Source organism: Octodon degus, unplaced genomic scaffold, assembly GCF_000260255.1.
Source record: "Octodon degus isolate 3935 unplaced genomic scaffold, OctDeg1.0 scaffold00093, whole genome shotgun sequence".
NCBI lineage: Eukaryota > Metazoa > Chordata > Mammalia > Rodentia > Octodontidae > Octodon > Octodon degus.
In genome coordinates, this window is record NW_004524669.1 from 2,031,879 (window position 1) to 2,054,000 (window position 22,122).

The window sequence follows — 22,122 nt, forward strand, 5'->3', positions numbered from 1 at the left end:
AACTCAAAGTATAAGAAAGAAAGAAAAAAAGAAACTCAAGTATAAACAACTTAAATATTAGTTAAATAAAGGATGGATAATAGGAATTAGGGAAATAGCTCTTTTGCAAATGAGGGAAAGTGAAGTAAAGATGGGAGAGGTAGAGAAGGAAGGGAAGCGGAAGTAGAAATAATTAAGAGTGTGATGTCCATGTATCAGCACCCCATGGGGAACACAGTTACTATGTACAGCAAATGTGTACAAATAAAAAAAATTTTAAAAGAGGAGCTATATAAAACCATTTTGCCTACCTCACAAAATTGTTACAAAGATGATGTATATAAAGCTCTTATAATTTTTATCATATGTAATAAATGCTTAACCAAATTCACAATTAAAATGTAACAATACGTTATGGAGAGAAGAAAAAATAAAGATGAGGCGCCTGAAGCACAGAAAGGTCCACCAGTTTGTCCAAGGTCACACAATAGGACGGAGCAGTGAGGCCTTGGATACAGTTCTGTGGGGTGTGCTGGTTAGCTGGAAAGCTTCCTCCTGTCCCCACGTGGTCCTGCCCCTGCCCACAGCGTCTCCTCCTGGCTCTGCCTTGGAGAATGGTCCTGAGCATGAGAAAGCTGCTGCCCTGCTAGCCTGGACACTTCTGCCTACCACCTGCAGGGCCTCTGAATCACGCCTCCTGCGGTCGGTCCCCAGCCTTGGGATGGGGGAGGGCTCTAACCTCCCCCTGCCAGGTGTTGTACCCATCTAGGCTTGAGTAGGGCGTTGGTTTCTAGGATTAGCACCTTAAGAGGTGACCCTGAGGTGAGGTGGGGGTGGGGACACTGGGAGTTGGTCACGGCACACACACCCTCTCAGCCCCACTCAGCTTCCAGAAAGTTCAGGAGAGGCCTCGGGGCTGTTTTCAGGCAGGGTAGGTGAAAGAATAGAAGATTCTCACTGATCTTCCAGGCTCGTGTAAACCCCAGGGCAAAAGCGTCTCTAAACTGAAGGAAATAGGCAAATTTAACACAAAATAGTTGGATTTGTACAACTATTTTTGCTTTTCAAAGTGTTGTCCTTGTTAAGAAGAAGATGGGGTGTATATCACAGCCCCCACTAAAAGAGCAGAGTGAGGAATGGGGTGCGGTGAGGTGAGTGAGAATCGAGTGTTTTTTCCGGCATAGTCTAGATTCCACAGCCAAAGGGCCAACGTTGTGCTGAGGATAGACTGCAGCTCTTGCCCAGCTACGGGGATGGAAGAGACCCTGATTGCGCCAAGAATGCCCCCCAAAGGTTAGGAAAGGAGATGACAGGTTGAAAAAACTGGGAGGCACCAGGAGACCACATCCCACAGGTTCGCTAGAGCACGATGGGAGAAGGGTTGCTTTAAGGCCAGAATCTGAGCTGGGCTTAATGAAAGACCTGGGGATTTCAGTTCTTAAGGGGCAGACTCAGAGAGTCCCTGTCCCCCTGAGACTAAGAGGGAGAAGTGGAGTGAATCCGGTGGGACCCTGGGTAACCGACTTCCACCTCTGTGTAGATACACCTACCCATGCGCTTTCTCAACCACTGTTTATGTAACCTGCAGGATGATCCCATCACAGCTTTCTGGTGTGTTGATTTCAAGAGACGTTAATGGAATAATTGAGCACAGCAGTTCCTCCTCCTCCCCTCTGTGACTCACGGGAGTTGATGGGGCAGTGCCTCACTCAACAACATAACCCATGACGATGACATTTGAGCACCTTGTGGGGCCTGGCCAGGCTCCTTGCTGCACCTCTCAGGCATCCATTAATCCCCCCCAAAGCTACAGATGCCTACTGTGTGCTAGGTGCCAGACAAAACCCTTTGTTCTCAAGGAACTTACTTTCTGCTACAGAGAGAAAAACAAGCAATAGGTCAGAATAGATCAGAAAAATACATAGCGTGTCAGGATGAGAATGCTATGGACAGAATAGGTCCCTGGAAGCGGGAGGGAGCAACAGCTCAGATGCATAGCATTGCTGTAATGAGGCAAAGCCTTGAAGGGGGAGACAGAGATCTGGAAGCACTGAGTGGGGGTGCGGAGTGAGCCTCCTGTGCTGGGGGAGCAGGGGCCAGCAGGGCTGCTGAGTGGGCGCAGGGCAGGCTGGAGGGGGCTGTGGGAAGTGACTCCAGATGCCACACAGCCCATCTGACCTGCATCATCCCAGCTGCTGTGTGGGGCAGGCTGGCGACAGCCACTGCCATGCACCCAGCAGGTGATGGCGCTGGGCACCCATGAGGGCCTAAAAGTGGACCGCAGAGGTCAGGTTTGAGAGAGGAGGCGGAGCCATGGGATGTGCTGCTGGAACTAATATGGGGTGGAAGAAAAGGAGAGCCATAGATGCACCTGAGTAAGTGGAAGCTGGGGAAAGCTGTAGGAGGAGCAGATGGCTGGGGAAGGAGTATGAGATCAGTTTTGCACATGTTAATTTGGAGGAATCTGGGCCACTTCAAATGGGGCCACTCGACTACACAGTTGGACATTCTAGACTGGGATTCAAGAGAGAAGAGATCCAGGTGAGGCTATACATTTACAGCCTTCGGTATAAAAGATGATATTCAGAGCCCTGAGCCTGCTTGAGACCCCTAGTAAGAGAGCGGAAAGAGAAATCAGGGAGCCAGGGCAGTCTTGAGAAGGAGCAGGTAAGAGAAGAGCAGGGCCAGGTGGGCATGCTGACATTGAGGGAAGATGACAGTGGGGGGGCAGGGGACAACGGCATCAACTGATACTGAACTTCAGGCAAGAGGCCAGCTGAGGTGTGCCTGTTGGAGTTAGTAGGTGGAGGCCATGGGTGGTCTCAATGAGAACATTTTTAAGAGAGCTGAGTGGGCTGGGGGTGCAGCGCAGGGGCAGAGCAGGTGCTCAGCATGCAGGAAGCCCTGGGTTTAATCCTTGGTACCACCAGAAAAAAAAGTTAAGAGAATGGGAGGGGGAAGGGAGAAGACTTGGGGATGAGGAGTATAGATTTTCTCCTAAGGAGATTTGCTATCAATAAGCAGAGAACGAGGCAGGAGCTTGAGGGCAATGTGAATCAAGAGAGTTTTGTTGACTTCAGGTGGGAGAAATTACAGCATTTCCACGCCAAAGGGACCAACCCAGTAGAGGGGGCCACACTGAGGGTACAGGAAAGAGAGAGGAAATTGTTGGAGACTTCCCCAGTCCCAAACCAACAGAAGTTGTCCTCTACAGGGGCACTGAAGACGGCACCAGGCTGGGCATAGGACACCTGGTTCTTGACCTGCTAGGTCTGCCCCTTACCCGCTGTGAGATTCCATGCCAGCTCCTTAACACTCAGGGCTTCTGAGGAGGAAAGCAATTCAGTGCTGCCTCTTTCACCCGACTGCAGTGGAGATGAGATCCAATGAGGGAATACCATAGACGTGAAAGTGTTTTGCAGAATGCATTGGGTAGAACAGGCGGCTGGGATTATTTTTATTAATCTAACAACACTAGGGATTATTAAACAGATTTAAGGGCTTACTCTTCACACAGCCTTCCTCGTATGTACAACCTCCCACACTTGTGTGTGACTTGATCCATGTGAAGCAATGTCTATACCTCACCCTTCTATGGATGCTTTCCCACCTCCTACTCCACCACTCCCACCAGCCCTGGCCTGACCTCCCATCCGGCCTGGCCTTGGCAAATGCTACCCTGTTGTTAAAAGACAGAGTCCCACTAGCTGTGTAATTCAGGCTGGCCTTGAATTCACTATGTAGCCTAGGCTGGTCCTGAACCCATGGCAATCCTCCTGCCTCCGGCTCCAAGTGCTGGGACTACAGGCGCGCACCATACTCCCGGCAAGGCTGCCTTCTGAGGTCTCCAGATGCTGCTACCCAGGCTTAGCTGTCCTCACTACTGCCCTACTCTTCTTTCTTGCAGCCCCATTTCCCACCCGATCCTTTTCAAATACATTTTTATTTAAAATTGATGGACTGGCTGGGAATGTAACTCAGCGGCACAGCACCTGCCTGGCAAGCACAAGGTCCTGAGTTCAATTCCCGGAAAAGAGAGAGTGAGCGAGAGAGAGAGAGAGAGAGAGAGAGAGAGATGGCCTGGAGGTAAGAGCACTGGCCCAGAGCTCAAAAGTGAATCTCTTAGGGTGACCAACCATCCTGGTTTGCTTGAGATATTAGGGTTCATCAAGAAGTGGGATGTTCAGTGCCACAACCAAGACTGTCCCAAGTAGACCAGCACCTTAGTCTGGACCAAGCCCACACTTAGTAGACTTGTCATCATCTAGCCAGGAGGCTTTGGACCATCACTTAACTGCTCTGGAATTAGTAAGGGAGAGTGTTTGCCGCCTTCACCAGCAGTGGCTGTTTACTTTGGATGCCTCCCCATGACGATCGCAGTGCCACCTTGCCTACCTGGCTGGATCCTGGGGCACGCTCATTGTGTCTAGAGCCCACCTGAGCAGAGTTAGGCTGCTCTGGCTGACACCTATCCCTGGTCAATTCTGTCTCCTGGGCATCTGCTTCTAAGCTCCCTCTGCCTGGACTGAGTGGGACCCTGGAGCTGGACCACCAGGAGTCTCAGTTTGTCCTTTAAACTTTCTAGGGTGCTGTATGACTTTAGACATGTCCTTCCCACCTATGAGCTTCAGGCTATCCTCATCTCCAAGTGATAGCAGAGCCTATCTTAGAAACATATGGTAAGGATGAAGCGCACATGGAGTGCTCACTGGGAGGAAGTAAGTGCTCCATAAGCATTAGCTGAAATCATTGGCATAACCATCTTCATCATCAACAACACTCAATTTGGGGAGAACAGCAAAAATCAAGCTCATTCACACAATGCCTCTCTCTTGCAGGGGTCTGGCAATCTCCCGAGCACTAGGAAGCCTTCCCAGAATGCTCTAGGAGAACAATACTAACTTGGTTCCCACGGCAGGACACTCCCACGGCCCCACACCCACCCGCAGTGTGGACCTTCTCCAGCTCTGTCTGTTTCTATAGTTCCATCCTGCTGGGACCACTTTTCTGTGCCCCTGCTTGGGTCAGCTGTTCTGTTTTTGAAACCAAACAGAATTCCCTGAATGCCCACAGGCACTTGGAAAGGTTTTGGAGAAGAGGAGGAGGAAGACAGGAATGGTGGAGGGATCTGGGAAGAGGATCTCAAAGCTGAGAAGGTGGCCCTCAGGGAGCCGACCCAAACTCACCAAGGTAAACACACCCGCTCCAAGCACGGCGTAGACTGCGTGGAGCCAGGGTACCTGCCAGGCAGAGAAACAATGTGTTTATGGTCAGAGAGTAGTGAGCAGAGGCACCAGGAGGAGGTTCAGCTCAGAAAATGGAGGATGCGGGGTGTCCTCCCCAGGGCTCCCTAAGAAGCTCTAGGGCCTAGAGGAGTACTTGATTCTCTGGTGCTCATGTTGGGGGTGGTGAGGGCCCAGAGGGTAATCCCAGAGTGACAGGCATGGAGCTCCCAACTGACCTGCAAGTCACAGCCCCAGGCTCAGGCTGAGTGAGGTTGAGTCACCCCACTGTGGCCCTGACATCCTCCCAACCTGAGTTTAGCTCAAGGCTGTTCTTGCCTCCTAGCCTGTCTTCTTCCCAGGTTCTACACTGGGGACAAGGGACTTAATGATAAGGGCCAAGACTTGAACTCAGGATATGTATGTGTAAGAGGTGCCTCAGGGGGTCTGCCAGGTGTCTCTTTGAGACAGGGTCTTGCTCTGTAGCCCAGGCTGGCGTGGAACTCATAGTAATCCTACCTTAACCTCCCAAATGCTGGGATTACAGGCTTGTGCCACCATGCCCCACTGCCAAGTGTGTATGGGCTAGTCTGCCAAGGCTAGGACAGTGTACTTTTGTCCCCTGCTCCCCAGACTACGGGAACACCCAGCTACCTTTGGGAGCCTGTGCACAGGGGGTGCCCTGCTAACTCTGCCTCACTGGGGCCTTCCCAACGAACTTAGAAGAGTCCTGGAACCTGGGTCAATAAAGCCTTCTTTGAAGTTTTGGGGCCCCTTCCTGTTATCCCCCTCCCCATTGTAGACACACAGAGGGCCTGGGCCAGCTCCGGTCCCTCCCTTCGTCAACAGGATCCTGGGAAAAGGCAAGGAAATGCCAGATCCAGTCTTAGTGTTCTGGACTGGAAGCCAAATGTCCTGAGGCTGGGGCTGGGCAGGATAGAAGTGGGTGAGGGGAGTGGGGACTATGTCCCAGCCCAGGCAGAAAAGGCGTGATGGGGGGATGGGTGCCAAAGGTGGCTAGGGTACCCAGGATTAAACCTCAAGGCCCTCCTGGGATGCCCCATCCTCCCTCACAAGTGTAGTGGCCCGAGCACCTGCCCAGTTCCAGGTGATATGCTCCAGCCCAGGCTGAGGACCCTGGAACTGCTGAGAGTAGAGCTGCAGCTGGGACATGCTCTATGGGGTGAGAGTCTGCTCTGGCCCTACTGCCTCAGCTGCATTCTTCCTCTTTGGACTAGGCTGATCCCCCCAGGAGCCCAGGAGACCCTTCCTTATAGTCCCAGGCAGGCACAGGCTGCTCCGCACCCTCCCCTCAGCCTCCCCTCCACCCTACACGGGAGGATGGGAAAGGTGAAGCCGGATGCAGCTCAAGGAGATGGGCAGGTGCCCAGACCTGCCAAGAAAAGCCTCCTTGTTTGCTTGCTTATAGGCCTGCCAACATGCCTAGGGCAGGGGCCACGAGGGGCTAGACAGGATGGCAGGCTGTGGGGCTTTGGCCCTAGGCCTGCCCTGGAGGTACAGGAGGGAACAACACCCCACAGGGGTCTCCCTGCCCCCCAAGACCCTGCAGGTGGAGACTCACATATTGGAAGGGTAGGAGGATAGCCAGGATGAGTCCGCTGAAGAAGAGGGTCATGAGCAGAACGAAGATCACACCCTGGCAGGAAGTGAAGTCAAACTGCGAGGGGAGAGGGGCATCAGCACTGGTCCCTGGCTGCATGGAGCCCCCAGGCAGGGCACTCACCCCAGAGCTCAGCATTTCCCTCCCAACCTCCCAGGTGTCCCCCAGATCCAACTCGCCCCTTTCCCTCCTGGCTTGGAGCCCTACCCTGCATGCCTTCCCCGGCCCACACGCCTCAGAGCCTCACAGCTGACCTTGGTCTGGAAGCTGAAGACTGTGACTGAGAGGCAGACGAGGGCCGTGATACCCAGGCACAGCAGCACAGATGTGGTGTTGTAGTAACTGAGGACAGAGGGGCAGGGTCAGCTCTCGCGGGCCCTTTTCTCCCCAGCCCTCTCTCCGGCCAGCTCTTCTGTCAGGCCCTGACCTGGTGACCTCTGGTCCTGACGCTGTCTCCTTACTCAGGACCTGCCCTCTCTTGGTTCCGGTCTTTCCCCTGGGCCTTGTCCTTCATCTCCTAGGCATACTGAGACTCACTAATAGTTAGAAGGGTCCTGAATAAGTGGGAAAAGGGGGGAAGATGTGTGCTGGAACCTGGAGGTGGCTTACAGGTGGCTTAAGTCTGAGGCCTTTTAAGCTACAGCTGGAGAAGAGTCACCCTGCTTCCAACCCGGCAGGTCCTGGAGCCACCAGCTAGGTGAGCACCCCAGAAGAGGGTTCTAGGCCAAGTGACCTGCTGCCTAAGCTGCCTCTCTCATCCAAAGTCTTCCAGGAAGCACAGGGTTTAGGGGCAGCTCCCCTGAGAGTACGGCTGGTCCCTGGGTACAGAGCCCTTGTCCCCGTGCACCTGTTCCCTTTACCTGGACAACATCCCAGTGAGGTAGGCCATGGACAGGGTCTGAAAAGAAAGGCAGAGTAAGGGGATGCTCTAAAACTTAGATTTGGGAGTCACATGCCCTCGTACGCTGAAGCTGCTTCACTGCTGCGCAGGTTTCTGGCGGAGCAGTGTCTCCCAGGCCAGTGTGCAGGTTCTGGGGATAGCTGTCTCTTTCTCTCTTAGGCGGTCCCATTCTCCCCATCCCCATCCCCATCCCCACCACCAGCAGAGACCCACTCCCCTTCATTATCTGTAACTCTGGGATGCCCTGGATGGGCCTCCTCAAAACAAAAGCGCAGCAAACAGGCAGTGGGGGCAGAGAGAGGCAGCTCAGCCTGTTTGGAAAGTGAAGTGTCCTGATGAAGGGAGAGGGTGAAAAACACCACAGTTCCCCATGAGCTCACAGTGGCTGTTCCTAATTCAGACTCCCCTGCTTCCATCCTCCCTCCAGCCCCGCTCAGCATCTGTCCCCAGCTCCCTCAGTCACGTACAAAGATGGTCAGCAGGATCAGGTTCCAGGGGAAGTGTCTCCTGTAAGGAAAGCCAAGGGGTTCTGAGTGGAGTCGTCGCTGCAGGAAGGGCCATCTGCACCGCATTCCACACTCCCAGAAGCCTGTGCCTTCAGCCAACCCCCACGTGCCCCATCTGTCTGTCTGCCCTCCGCTACCAAGGTGTACATGGGGGACAGGCCTGTTTGACAGAGGGATGGATGCCTCTCATGGGTGCAGAGCCTACGGGAAGCAGGCAGGGCTGAACCAGGACTTTAAGATCCTGCTTATACTCCTCCAGCTGTTAATCATACCTGGGTCCAGAACAGCAAGCCAGGGTCAGGTAGGTGGCGAAGAACACAGCACTGTGAGAGACAGGTGAGTGTGTGAGTCAGCAAAGCTCTCCTGAGGCCCCCAGCCAGTGTCCTGCTCTTGCCGTGCTCTGCCACCACTGCCCACAGGTACCATCAAGGGTGGGTGGCAGGGAGAAGGCCATGGTCATCCTAGAACCTGGCAAGGGCCAGGGCCAGGGTTGTAGATCAATTCCAAAAGAGAAGAAGGGGGGCGGTCAAGTATTAGTGCTTCTCGTACTGCTGAGTCTTGGGTGCCTTGGGGCAGCTGCTCCTGAGCAGCCCACCTGAATGTCCTCCCTGTCATTACTGAAGTAGTGAAAAGGCTCATCCACAGTATTTTCTATGTTATATGCTTTGCCGCCTTCTAAACATGGGTCACAAGCCCTAACTAATGTAATCCTCACATCTTCTTCAGGAAGTGTGCTCTTCACTTTTCTGCTGAGGCACAATGTCATGCCGTGTGCTCATCACCTTTCTGTTTGTCCATGCTGTAGAAACAGCATGAGAACACAGGCATTCTGGCTCTAGGGAGCTTACCTGCAGCCACCAACCCATACTGCCTGTCAGCCCCATCACTGCCTGGAATGATCTCCTTAGTTACTGCCCGTCTGTCCCAAGGATGTAAGCTCAGCTCAGGACAGCAAGGTTCGTGGCATCCTACGCAAGCAGGAAGCGACACCTGTGGCTAAGTTTCTGGTAGCTATGCTCATTCACTGGGAGGCAGCATGGATCTTGGGGCAATCCTGAGACTGTGCTTGAGCCCTGAGCATTTTCTGGTGACCAGAAGAGGCAGAGGCGGTAGGAGAGGAGGGCCAAGGACCCGAGGATGCAGTGATGGGGGCAGTGCCTCCACTGGGCAGGGGTTTCAAAGTCCAGGGGGCCCTCATCGCAGCACTGCACCCTTTCCTCCCCTCTTCCCCCATCCTCCTAGGCCCCCCACCAAGTGATTCCAAACTTCCTCCTCCTCCCCCAGGCCTCATTCTGCAGCACAACCTGCCTGATGCATCCCAGAAAGATCTGAGGCAATAAGATGGGGCTTCCTTGGCTCCCTACCTGCCACCTAAAAATCTCACAGAATGCTATGGACTCCCCTTCTCTCCTCCCCACCCAGGCCACTCCCCCAGCCTGGGCTCTGGTCTCAGGCCCTCAGTCTCCCTCTCCCCTTCCCATTGGCCTCACTCCTCCCAAAGCCATCTCCTCAGCTGTTCCCCATCTTCATCCAACATCTTTTCTAGCTATGGCCGCTCTCTCTGCCCTTGAAACCAAGCTTTGAGAACTCCATCCATCCAGGGTGCTGTTTTCTCCATCTTCCCAACCCTGGAAGCCTGCCTCAGCCCCACCTAATGACAGCCGGCTCTGCCACACCACAGTGACCTCATTGGGTCCAGATGACGCTCGCTTCTCAACATCTGATCACTCCTGTTTGTTTCTGGGTTCCACAAAGACATACTTTTGCATCCCTCCTTCTTCCCTGGGCATGCCTCCTGTCTGCACCAGCAAGTCTCTGACCATGCCTGGTCCCTTCACACTCCCCTGGGTGTGCTCATTTACCCACAGGCCTCACACCCATGCTTCGTATCTATGGTTTCCTTCTCAACCCCAGACTGAAACATCCAGCTGCCTACTGGGCAGATGTGGCTCTTCAGAAACACATCATACTCAACAGGGTGGAGCTGAGCTCCCCATCCTTTCCGCTCCCTTCCTGCTTCCCTGGCTGCAGAGGCCACCATGTACCCAGCCAGCCAGCCTCAGGGAGGCTCGGCAGCATCACTGACTTCCTCCCCATCACGCCCCATTAATCACCTGGATCTGTTGATCCTCCTACCCAGGCAGCTCTCAAAGCTGCACTCTCCCTTCCATTTCTACCATCACCCTTGGAAGTCTGGTCACCTCTCTTCTCTCTGGCTCGGTGGAGGCGGGAGTCCCTTTGGTCCTCCTACCCCAAACCTTGCCTTCCACCTCCTAAACTATAGCCATGTCCAACCATGGGGCTCTCCTGTCTAAAGTTCCCAAAGACCTGGCAATGCCAGCCTGGTCACCCCATACTTCGCCCTCCCCCTGCCCTTCCCATCACACTCCTCTCTGCACCCTCCCAACCTGCTTCTCACACTCTGCTCCTGCTGGACAGCCAACTGACAAGGACATCTGGGGCTCCCTCTTCCAGATGACTTCCTCATGGCACCCTGGGTAAACCTCACTCAAGCCTGCATTCCTACCCCGTGGGCCAGTTTGCCTAACTGGAGGTACCACCTGGATGAGGGGTTGGCCTATAGCTTATTCCTTTTGTATTCCCATCACACAGCCTGATGCCTGGTACCTAGTAGGTGCTCTTTTCATATTATTTGGTGAAATGAAAAGGAAAAAAACAAAAAATGAAGCAAACAAACAAACAAAACCCTAAACAATGCAAGAGTTGATATAAGCCCATGCGGTTTGGTGACTAGGACCCCGTATGTTAACCCTTCCCAATTCCTTGTTTTTGTTTTGTTTTATTTTACTAGGTCTCGATATGCAGTTGAGGCTGGTCTTGAACTCATGGGGATCCTCCTCTCTCAGCCTCCTAAATGCTGGGATTATAGGTGTGCTCACCACACCTGGTTCCCTTTCCATTTCTTCAGTGGTTCTCAATAATATGGAGCTATTGGATGTGCTGCTGACAGCTGGGGCCAGGAGCCAGCACTACTGAGCATTCAGACCGTCTTGCCTCACTTGCGAAACATTTCAGCCTCTGCTCTTTTGGCCTTACTTGAGTCACTGGCCAGTCACCTGAACAATAATGACAATAATGGTGCCCTGTCTGTGTGTCTACGTGGTATGGGTCCTGTCACCCTGCAGACCAGAAGCTTCCTGAGGGCAGGGGCCCTACCTCATTTTCTCTCTGGTCCCTAGCTTCTCAAGACAAGGCATCAGAAGGAAGTCACAGGGACACTGACCCTGGACCCTGGGGACTGAAGTGCAGTTTTTGTGTAAGTCTTTTTGTGTTTTGGTTTTTTGGGTGGTACTGGTGATTGAACTCAGGACCTTGCGCTTGTCTGGCAGGCACTCATACCACTGAGCTATCTCCCTGGCTGTGTTGTACCTTCTGGCACTCACGTCCTAGGCCTGTCACTACCACTGTAATTTTGCATGAGTTACTTAATAGCTAAGTCTCAGTTCCCTCCTTTGTAAAACAGGAATCCCGGTACCAACCCAATGGGCTGCTTGAAGCCAGATGAGAGAATGTAGGTGAGGTACTCAGTTACTATGGGCTGGGTTTGGTGTGGGGCTCAGGCTCCTCTCCCGCAGGAGCTGCTATTACCGTAATTAGAAGCTCGCTGATGGACAACCCACCTCCCAGCTCATCTCCCCTTTCTACACACACACACACACACTGCAGCTGTGCTGCAGACACCAAGGCTCAGTGGGAACAATCAGACAATAAGGCGACAACCCTGGGAGGGAGCTAGGAAGCCAACTGGGACTTGAGGAAGCTGGAACCGAAGGCAGGGAGGCTGGCATCATAGGGAAATAGAATGAGAGGTGGTTGGGGAGCGATTGGTCTAGGATGATCTGTTCAGAGCACCAGGGCGGGGAGTAAGGCTCAGGCGAAGGCCGGTGACCAAACCCAATGCCCTTCCCCAAATTGTCCTGCTTGGGACCCAAGTGACACACATGGGCAGCAAAGCACAGGGCTTTGGTCATCAAAACGACCTGGGTTATATTTTGGCTGTGCCACTTAGGAAACAATAACTTCTCGGCCTCAATTTCCTCATCTGTAAAATGGGGATAATAATAGTACCTATTTGGCAGGGTTGCTGTGAGGGTCAGTGAAAAATGTAAGTAAAGCACCTAGCACAGTATCCAAAGCACAGAAAAAAAGCAGTTTCATTCTCATTGTTGTTATTACTGTTCCAAAAGAAAGAGAGGTAGAAGCCCTCTGGGAAAGTTTGGTGTTGGGAGGAAGGCAGTGGGACCCACTCAGACCCAGAGGAAAGCAGACTCAGGTAGGTGGGGGAGACCTGGGGAGCAAAGAGGCTACAGGGCAGGAAAAGGCCAGCATCCTAAAGCACGGAAGCCACATGGCACAGCCCCTGCTCAGATTTCAGCTGGAGCAAATGAGGAGGCAGGCACCAGAGCTCCCCATTCAGAGCTCCAGTTCTCCCAGCCTCCCTGCCTCCCACAGCACGCACATGACTGCTTGTACCCAGCCCTGCTCCTGTTTTTTGGGGGTTTTTTTGGTGGAACCGGGGATTGAACTCAGGCCCTTGTACTTGCCAGGGAAGTACTTATTCCACTGAGCATCTCCCTGGCCCAAAGAGCAGTTTGTTAAGGAGGAACATTCTTTTTTTTTTTTTCCAGCCCTGCTCCTGGGCTGTCCCCTGCAACTGTCTGCTGAGGGCATGGAATCCAGTAGACCCTTGTGCAGAAGGCCCGGACAGGGGCCCACTGACTCCATCCCTGGGTCTCAGGGGGCTTGAGGCTGCCAGGCAGTGGTGACGTGATGGGAGCCATGCCAACCCACCAAGTGCCTGGCCAGGGTGGCAGTCCCTGGGGTCTCATTAGCTTTACAATACAATGCCACCTAGATCCCCAAGACACATGCTCTCTGCCAGGTCTGCAGACGGCCTCTGTCCTGTGCCAGAGGAGAGGCCCTGGGTGTGCACATCTCTTTCCCTGAACCCCAGCTTGAAGAGGCAGCTCTGCTCCTTCAACAAGCCCCAGAGGCCAGGATGAGTCTCCTGACTGTCAGCCTTTGGCTGGCTTGTGCTACCTCTGTGCCCAACCCTCAGTGCTCCTGGCTCAGGGAAATCAACAGAGGTTTTGGGCTGAGTCCACCTCCCCACCAGGTCTCTGCCAGGAGCCTCGCAGAACAGCTGCAGAGTGCAAGCTCCTCAGCTGGTGGTCAGAGTCTCCACCATCTGTGTTCTGAGATGTCCTTCCAGCCCTCTTCCAGTCCCTTCCCTAGTTCATCAGATGTCTTCTCACTCCTACACTTTTGCTCAAAGCCATTTCTCTGCTGGCAAAGATGTCCCAGTCCTCTCAGCCCATCCTCTGAGGTGCATCCTGTAGGTGGAGCACACCCTGCGCCTAAGTGCACACCTTCCCCTCTCTTGAGTGCTGAGTCTTTGCTTACTGCCAAACCCTCACCCTGCAGAGGATGACCAGTGTCGTGCTGGGCCAGCAGTGGGTGCTGAGGGAGCCTTTGGGGACAGCAGTTCATCTCTGAGCCCCAGGGTGTTTTGGCCTGGGATTCTCCTGAGTCACTCCTTAGTGCCGCAGACAGGAGGATCAGAATCGCCTACCTACCTTCAAACCTCTTCTCCCAAGTTGTCTGCCTTAGTCCTTAAAGTGTATAGGACCAGCAAGAGCCAAGTGGCTTGAGGCTGAGGGGAGACTGCCAAGGAGAGGGATTAGGAGCACAAGCTGGAACCTGAACCCTGGATTTGAATCCTATTGCTCCACTGACTAGTTGTGTGATCTTGGGCAAATTACTCGAGCTCGCAGAGCCTCAGTTTTGTGAAGTAATCATTCCAGCAGATTTGGGGATCCAGTGCAATGCTGTACATCAAGAACAAAGAATAATGCCCAGCCCTTATTAGGCACTCTTTACGTGGTGAGTATTATGATTAATAATTTCATAAGCATTAATAACAGTGGTGCTAATAAGAGCAGCAACATTATCATTAGTGTGGGATGAAGTGGTCCAGCCCCCTCTCCCTTAGGGCTAAGGCACGGGGTCTCTGAAGCCGTGGGCTCAGCCCCACCCCTCCCAGTTCGTATAGGAGCAAGGACCTCCCCCATCTCCCATCTGTCCCATCAGACCCCAACAGGTCAGAAAGGCTCTTGCTCTTGAGGCCAGCTGAACAGGGCAGGGCTGGGGGTCTGTCAGGTCAGTCCTACGGGGTTTGCAGAAGCTCTGGGCTTGGTTCTGCCAGGGGAACAGAGATTTCCTCTGCCTGCCACCAACCTCCCTCTGGGAAGGCTGTAAGGCTGGGGTATACTCACTAGGATGCCCAGTACCAGCCTGGGTTGGCCTGGACGTAGTCCTTCATGGGGTCACTGCAGAGAAGGGAGGGATAGAGTCAGATTTTACTCTGTGTCTATTTCTGGTGCAACACCTGTACCTGCCCAGCACGTTTCACTGGACTTTTGAGGGAGGAGAGTTGCAGCTCCTGGAGGTTCTGGGAGGCCTGGCTCCAGTTCTAGGCTAAGACCTGGGATTGCCTGGGGGGGGGGGGGGGTATGGCTGGTAGCCTGGAAAGCAAGGACTGTCTGAGACATACTGGCAGGCCCAGAGGGCACCAGGTCCACCCCACCCTGGAGGGGGCTCAGACGCTCAGCTTTCCAGCATGCTAGGGTTACAGGTGGGCACCACTGTGACAAACATCATTCCTGGGCTACATTATGCATTCTTAAGATTCTTCCCCAGTGCAAAGAGAAGTGCTCCCCCACCTGTCTGAGAAGGGTACCCTGGGAAGGTGACAATCTATATGACCTACTCACCAGAAGGTAAAGAGAGCCACAACACCCAAGGTCACCAGCAGCTGGATGAGCAGGATGGTGTAGACCTGGTAAGACAGGCCAGGTAGACATAGTGAGCCCCTAGCTCCCTGGAACTCACTCAGATCTCCACACCTGCTTCTTGGGGGCTCCACCCTCCTTAGGGGGCACCGGATCTAGCCCAGGACAAGTGGGAAGGAAAGCACGGGGCCATGAGAGGAACAGCCACATGGTTCCCAGAGGAGAGTGCCCTGGTGCCCCAGCGAAACCTAGGAAACACTTCCCTGTAGGATGCATCAGCGAGGATCACTAGAGAGGGGACAATGGCTTCAGCCGCAGCAGGACCCAGGGCTTTTTGAAGAGCTCGTCCACTGGGCTTCCACTGCTGGGGAGTCAAGATGAGGCAATTACCTTTCTGATGAAAACCCGCCGAACTTGCTGGTCATCCCAACTGTAGGTGGTGAACAACTCATGGTGTCCAGTGGGGAAACCGTTGTCATAGTTGGAACTGCTGCCTGGTGGGCAAGGGGGTGCGTGAGGGCTCCTGATGCCAAGAAAAGTGCCTCAAAGCCACCTGCTTAGAGTTGCCTTTTGGCCACGCTGGCTCTTTGATGCACTGATATCTTTCTTTCTGGCCCCTTTGTAAAGTACCTTAGACTACCCCAGGTCTCTCCTCTCTTCCTGATCACTTCTTGTTTTTCCTGCTCAGGGTTCTGGGAATGAGATGTCATTTTCTTTCTATTTCCCTCTACCCTGGTTGGAGCTCTGGGGATCAAATGTGGCCTTCCATCTTCTGTCCCCTAACCCTCCCAAAACACTCTGGCTCCCTCTCAGCTGATGATCAGGAAAGGACAGCCATTTTCTAGGCCACTTAGTACACTCCAGGTCAAACATCCTGACCCTGGCTTGCTCAGAGGCCTGTGGGGTGCGAGCTAGAGATGGGGTGCATGTGCCAGACTATACCTCTAGAGCTAGAAACCAGGGCCAGGCAGGGCCAGAAGGGGAAATAAAGCCAGGACAAGAGCAAGAACTAGGAGTTGGGATGAAGATTCCAGAACTCACACCTTTGGAAGACCATGGACAAATAGATCTTACAAACAGGGGGACCCATCCTACAGGTCTAAAGAGTGACCATGAGCAAGACAACAAGGTTCTCTGAGCCCCTTTTGACATGAGCCTTGGATCCCCATTTTACGGGTTCCAAATTAGACATAAATGAAAGCCTATGTGCTCTGTTCCTAGTGGGGACTACACTACTATAATTGTTAATACATGTCAACTCGAGAAATCTAGAAACCTAACTAAGTACTCAGCAGTACTATGTCCCGGGGTGTACAACACATGCCCTGACTGCTCTAGGACCAATTTTGAGAAGTTTTGCTAAGTGACTCAGCAGGGGGCCAGGGTCCTCACTGCAAACATCCTGCACCTCTGCAAGAGGAGGGCAGGAGATTGTGGGAGTGCTGCACCCACCAGAGGACAGATAGCTTGCATACAAAGAAGGAAAAGAGGCTTACTCCCTCCTTTGTCTCTTGTCTCTTTTGCTGAACTGTTGCCACCTCGAGCTGTTGCCCCAGCGCCATGTTCCTGCTTGGAACCATCTGATTATGAACTGAAAACCAAACAACCCGTGGGCTGAATAAGCCTTTCCTTCCTTAACTTTGAGTGTCAGATATGTTGTCCCAGCAATGAGAAAAAAGTAACTAAGGAGCTACATCTCTTGTGCGCTTTATCAGGGCCATTCCCAAGTCTTCAAATGTGTCTACTCTGCTCCACTCCACTCTCCTCACCAGGCCTCCATAATCCCCACCACCCTCCATCAATAGGCTCTGTTTGGGTCATCAGAGCTGACCACCCTCCCATGCTTTGAGCTCTTCTATGGCGCTCTACTCCCTGTCTACCAAGATCAAGCTCTTGAAAGCTTCCACAGCCTCTGTGAGTGGAATCCTCCAAGCATCCTGCACATTCCTCCCTCCCACTGTTCTTGGCCTGTGTGCATTTTTTCCAGCCGCGTGCTCTCTTGTCTCACGATCCCTCAACATCCTATTCTTTTAGCCTTGAACACTCATTTTTCTGGCTCTTCACCAGGCTAACTCATGATGTCCTTCAGGACTCAGTGTGGGCATCCCTCCCTCCAGGAAGCCCTCCTGCCTGGCTGTTATTAGGTGAGCTGCCCAGGCCTCTGACACAGCAGGTGTATCCCTTGTGTGGCAGAAGCTCACTCACTGTCCATAGCCAGCCCTGTGAGGGCAGAGATCCGGGCAGGTCTCTGAAGCCCCTGAAGTGTCGGCCTGACGCCTGTCACTTCCTGGCATGCATTTATAAATGTCTGTCACATGCTGACTAAAAGGAGTAGTCTTTCTGCCCCAAGAATTCCTTAGAAAACATTTCTTGAAGTAGCCCATTCTAGCAGTGGATGGGTGGAAAATGAGAAGGGGCTAAAGGGGTCTTGGGACCTGGAGATGCTTGTCCTCTATCCTTTACTTCTTAACCTCTGCCTACTTCTCCACCAACTCCACTGTCCACACAACAGTGAGGAAGAAAGTCTTCCATAAACACCAGACCTGCAGGAACTTTCCAGTAGGTTGCACCAGGTTTCATGTTCCAGGCTTTAGGCTGAGGCCTAGAGAGTTTGTGGCGGGAAGTGTGGACCATCCTGACCACTCCTTTCAAACACGAACATTTTCTGGTTATGTCTGTGCCATTGTCCCTGGAATCCTTTCTAGAATTCTGCCACGGGGCAAAACGGGGGAGGGGAGGGACTACTGAGTGACACAAAAAGGGGCTGAGCAGAATTTAAAGGAGACCTTCTATTTTTGTTTTGTTTTTTGAGACAAGGTCTCTTCCGCAGTTTAGGTTGGCCTTGCACTCCTGAGTGCTGGGATTATAGTCATGCACACCATACCTAGCTAAGAAGGGCCGGTCTTAAAGCTCCCACAGGCTGGTCAGCCCAGGAGTGGATCTCTCACTGGCTGGTTCCTTCATGGTGGCAGCTGGCAACTACTTGTGAACTCCCTGCCTGTGAGCTCTGCCTGGCTACCAGCAACAGATGCTGAGGGTGGTCTCCACACACCTCTCCCACTTCATGGCCTCCTCCCCACAACAAAGGTGGGGAAAGGGCAGGGGACAAGGAGAATGAGTAGTAAGGTGGATCCTAGATCCCTAGCCCCTAACAGTCCTGGGCCCTCCATGGGGACCTGTCTGTGCTTTGGCTTCAGAATAGTACCATATGCAGTGCATGAAGGCTGCATCCCCACTCACAGGGCCCAAGGCCAGCCAAGGTTAGAGCCAGCTGCCACTTTACCCTGAGGCTTTCTGACCACTCTGCTCTCTCCCCAAACCTCTGCATCTCACTTCCAGGAGGACCTTTCTAGACTGGACCTTGGTTTTCATCCCCCAGCTGTAGTCTCTGGTTATCCAACCCCACTGACTTGAAAAACAATTCTCTCTTCCCTGTCTGAAAGTACCTTGACTACAGATACCTCATATGGGGCCATCTTTGATTTCAACTCAGAACCAACCTCCACATCCCAAGCTTCTAGCCACACAGCTTCACACAGCAACCACATAGGACCCAGCCCTTGGACTGGGCAGCTACCTCCTACTGAGGTTTTTTATCTGAACCCCTGTTTTCCCTGAGGCCCCAGCCCCCAGCAGCTGAGAGACTTACTAGGGTCCACATAGGCCCAGCTGGGGTGGAGAGGCACAGCTGTGGGGACTGGGGGGAAGGCTCCTGCCTTTAACCCCTCTCCAGAGGTGGCTTCCTCATAAGAGGGTGGGGCTGAGGGCACTGCTGAAGTCTCCTTCTTCTCAGCATTTGCCTGCTGCTGCCCCTCAGTCCCTGGGGCCTTGTTAGCCACGGAGAGCTGTGGGATAGAGGCAGAGACAGAGAGAGAGAGAGAGAGAGAGAGAGAGAGAGAGAAATGGTCACCAGGGAAAGAGAACCTTCCAACCCCTCCTGAATAGCCCCTCAATTCCTAGAATCTTCCTGGAAAAGCAGGAGTGTGTGCAAGAATGTCCCACAATCAAGTTGGACATGATTGTGGATGTTTAAAAGCCAAACACTCAGGAGGCTGAGGCAGGAGGATTGCAAGTTTAGGCCAGCCTGGGCTACAAAATGACAACTGTCTCAAAAAAACAGAACAAAGGCTGGGCATTTTAAGGCACTTTGTAGTCCCTGCACTCATGGGAGGATGAGGCAGGAGGACTGGAAGTTTGAGCCCAACCTGGGGAATCAGTGAGTCATTCAGACCCTGTTTCAAAGTAAAAAAAAAAAAAAAAGTCTGAGATATAGCTCTGGGCAAAAGCCCTGAGTTCAATCTCCAGGATGCAAAACAAAAGACAAAACAAACAAAAACTCCCTATTTTATTGAAACCAGGACTGAGCTCCAAGAGGGTCAGGCTAGCAAAGGCCACACAGTGGAGGATGAGAACTGAGGAAGGAGATGATTCTTAGCAGAGCCCTCTGTTGGCAACCTCTGACCTCAAGGCAGGGTGAGGGTCACAATGGTCCCTTTATCTCACTGGAGTCCAAAGAAGGGCCTGGCTAAGTAGGGCTTGTGATCCCTATTTTAAAATGAGGGAATTGACAGGCATGGGGGTGCACACCTGTAATCCCAGCACTCGGGAGGCTGAGGCAGGGGATCATCATGAGTTCAAGATCAGCCTGAACTACACAGTGAAACCCTGACTCAATAAATAAAAAATAATGAATATATAAATGAGGGACTTGAACATCAAAGAGAAGTAATGACTCATCCGAAGTCACAAGGCCATATACGGGTCCTACTGGGGCTTCAAGGACGAGGATGGGGAGAGATTTGTAACAGAAAGAGAGGAGGGGAGGACAAAAGGGAAGAGAGGAAAGGTACTACAGGGTGGAGGGCAGGCAGGAGGACCCCCTCTGAGACTCCATTCTGGCCTGGTCCTGAAGAAACTTCAGCCTGTCCCCTAAACTGAGACAGCATCACAACATGTCACTGTGGGAAAGGCCCTTGGAAGGCATCCAGTTTGGTCCCTTTCTGTTTTACAGACTAGAGCACTGCATCCAGATGGCAAAGTAGGTTGAGAGGTCTGGTTATACTCAGAGATGCCCTACCCTGCCATGCACACATATACCTTTGGCAGGAGGATGTGTGAGCTGTAGGTCTAATGAAGCCACAGAAGGAGAGAATGGCATGAAGTGGGTTGTGAAAACAGAGAGCAACAAAAGGACAGGACACAGAAAGTGGCACTTAAGTCTGGCTCCAAAATGCTCCTGCCTGAGCTGCTGCTGAGGGAGACTGCAGCGCTCTCCAAGAGAGGGTGAACCCTGGAAGATTTTAGGTTCCCACCAGGCCCACGGACCAGTGGACCAGAGCCTTGTCCATCCCCAGAGAGCCTGTGGGTGAGCTGGGGAAGAGGGCCAACGAGGCAGAGGAGCACCTTCACCCAGGACAGCAGCAGGGGCCTGCATACCTCTTGGAGGGGTGTGGGTAAGGTGAGGAAAGGGGGCTCCTGGTATGGCAGCGTGGTGGTAGCTCTTCATCTGCTCTTCAAGAGGCACACCTAGGCCTTCTCAGGGAAGGGACAGGAAGCCTGGCCGGGTGGGAATGGGTCCCTTCCATTCCCAGACCCCCTTCTTCAACACAGACCAAAGGAACGCTCACCTCAGCCCCAACCCTTCCATACAGCCCTCCAGAGCCTTCTGGGAGCTACCTGGCCCCCAGACACATCTGAAATTTTCAAGTGACTTTTGGCCAATGGCAGGAAGTGACATCAACCAAGGACATCATTTTGAAGCCTAAAGTGATTTAAAAAAGGGAAAGGAGGGTCTGAGAACTGGGCAGGGATGTTGTTGGCTCTGAAACCTGACTTAGGGGGAAGGGTATGTGTGTGGGAGGGCCTTCTCCTGTTTCTCTGCCCAATCCTTAACCCTCGGAAGAGGGCCAGAAGACCCTCCTTCTTTGCCCCAGGCCCTAAGTGGTTGTATAATTCCACAGGCTGTTGATGTTACATAACCCTGCTGAGCCAGCCAAGTCTCTGCCCATCCCCCCTTTCAATTTAGGCCTAAAACTGGAAAACATTTATATATATATATATATATATATATATATATATATATATATATATATATATGTTTTCATCCTGTTCTATGCCTAGTCAAAAACAAAACCAAAAAATCTTAGCCTCTTGAAGCACAGTTGTCATGGTAACCCATAACCATAGGGGACGTATTCAGATATCCAGATGTGGAATAAAGACAGGGAGCTGGGATGGGGTGGTACTCTGTGGAGGGTGTGAAGAACGCCATAAAGCGGTTGGGTCTGGCACTGGCAGGAGGCCCTAGGTGTCGAGACTTGCACTGGCGCACACATAACACACATACGTACATCACACTGCACACCCAGACTGGGTCCTTTTCAGGGTCTGAGAACCTGGGAAGAGTCTCGTGATGCCAAAGCACAGGTGGAAGGGAGACAGGGTGGGAGGAGAACCTGGGGCTGGGGGAGGTCCTGATCCTGTGACTTCAGCAAAGACCACAGAGGACCTTCACACTAGAGCTGGGGGGGATGCTCAGAGCAGTCCAGAGAGGGGAGCCCAGAGGATGCAGGATGATGCAGGCGGGGGAGATGCTGGTACCTTTCCTTGGGTCATGATGCCGGTCTCTCGGAGAAAGGGTCCCTGTGGCAGGGGCGGCCGCCTGGTCACCGCAGCCTGCCTGCGTCTCTTCTTTCCTCCGCGTGGGCTCTAGCAACATCCACTGCAGCCGGGGCGGGCAGACCGGAGCATACCATCCGCGCGCAGGGAGGAGGGGGCGCGGGCTGGGGAAGTGGAGGAGACAGGCGCAGCGAAGGCTGCAGGTTCCAAGCCCAGGAAAGAAGCGCCATTGCATCATCTGCTCCAGTCCCGGGTACATTCACCCCTCCCCAGGGAGGGGGCAGCAGGGTGCTACGGAGCAGCTCAGGTGGATGGGTCCGCGGGGGAGGGCAGAGGCAGGGGGATGCTGTGACACCCGACCAGCTGATGCTGAGGCTGCCACCGCCCCACCGGTAACCAGAGCTGGGTGTCAGGGCCTCATCTGGCCACCATCTCGGCTACAGACAGGCTGCAGGCTCGCCTC

At 53.1% G+C, this 22,122-nt stretch overlaps 1 protein-coding gene across 2 annotated transcripts in view; it reads right to left on the bottom strand.

Moving 5' to 3' along the window:
- Window positions 1–21,733, bottom strand: part of Faim2 (Fas apoptotic inhibitory molecule 2) — a 32,399-nt gene extending 10,666 nt beyond the window's left edge. Inside the window, exons 1-11 of one of the 2 annotated variants that reach the window (XM_004637794.2) lie at window positions 21,642–21,733; window positions 18,691–18,886; window positions 15,432–15,535; window positions 15,024–15,088; window positions 14,526–14,579; window positions 8,502–8,552; window positions 8,191–8,230; window positions 7,683–7,720; window positions 7,077–7,164; window positions 6,784–6,879; window positions 5,166–5,219 (exon numbers count right to left, since the gene is read on the bottom strand). In XM_004637794.2, the coding sequence (XP_004637851.1) occupies window positions 5,166–5,219; window positions 6,784–6,879; window positions 7,077–7,164; window positions 7,683–7,720; window positions 8,191–8,230; window positions 8,502–8,552; window positions 14,526–14,579; window positions 15,024–15,088; window positions 15,432–15,535; window positions 18,691–18,886; window positions 21,642–21,656 (801 nt within the window). In that variant the 5' untranslated portion in view covers window positions 21,657–21,733. Of the gene's footprint in view, window positions 1–5,165; window positions 5,220–6,783; window positions 6,880–7,076; window positions 7,165–7,682; window positions 7,721–8,190; window positions 8,231–8,501; window positions 8,553–14,525; window positions 14,580–15,023; window positions 15,089–15,431; window positions 15,536–17,584; window positions 17,682–18,690; window positions 18,887–21,641 lie in introns of those variants that run through there. The other variant, XM_023722803.1, reaches the window with a different exon arrangement.
- Between the last annotated feature and the right edge of the window lie 389 nt (window positions 21,734–22,122).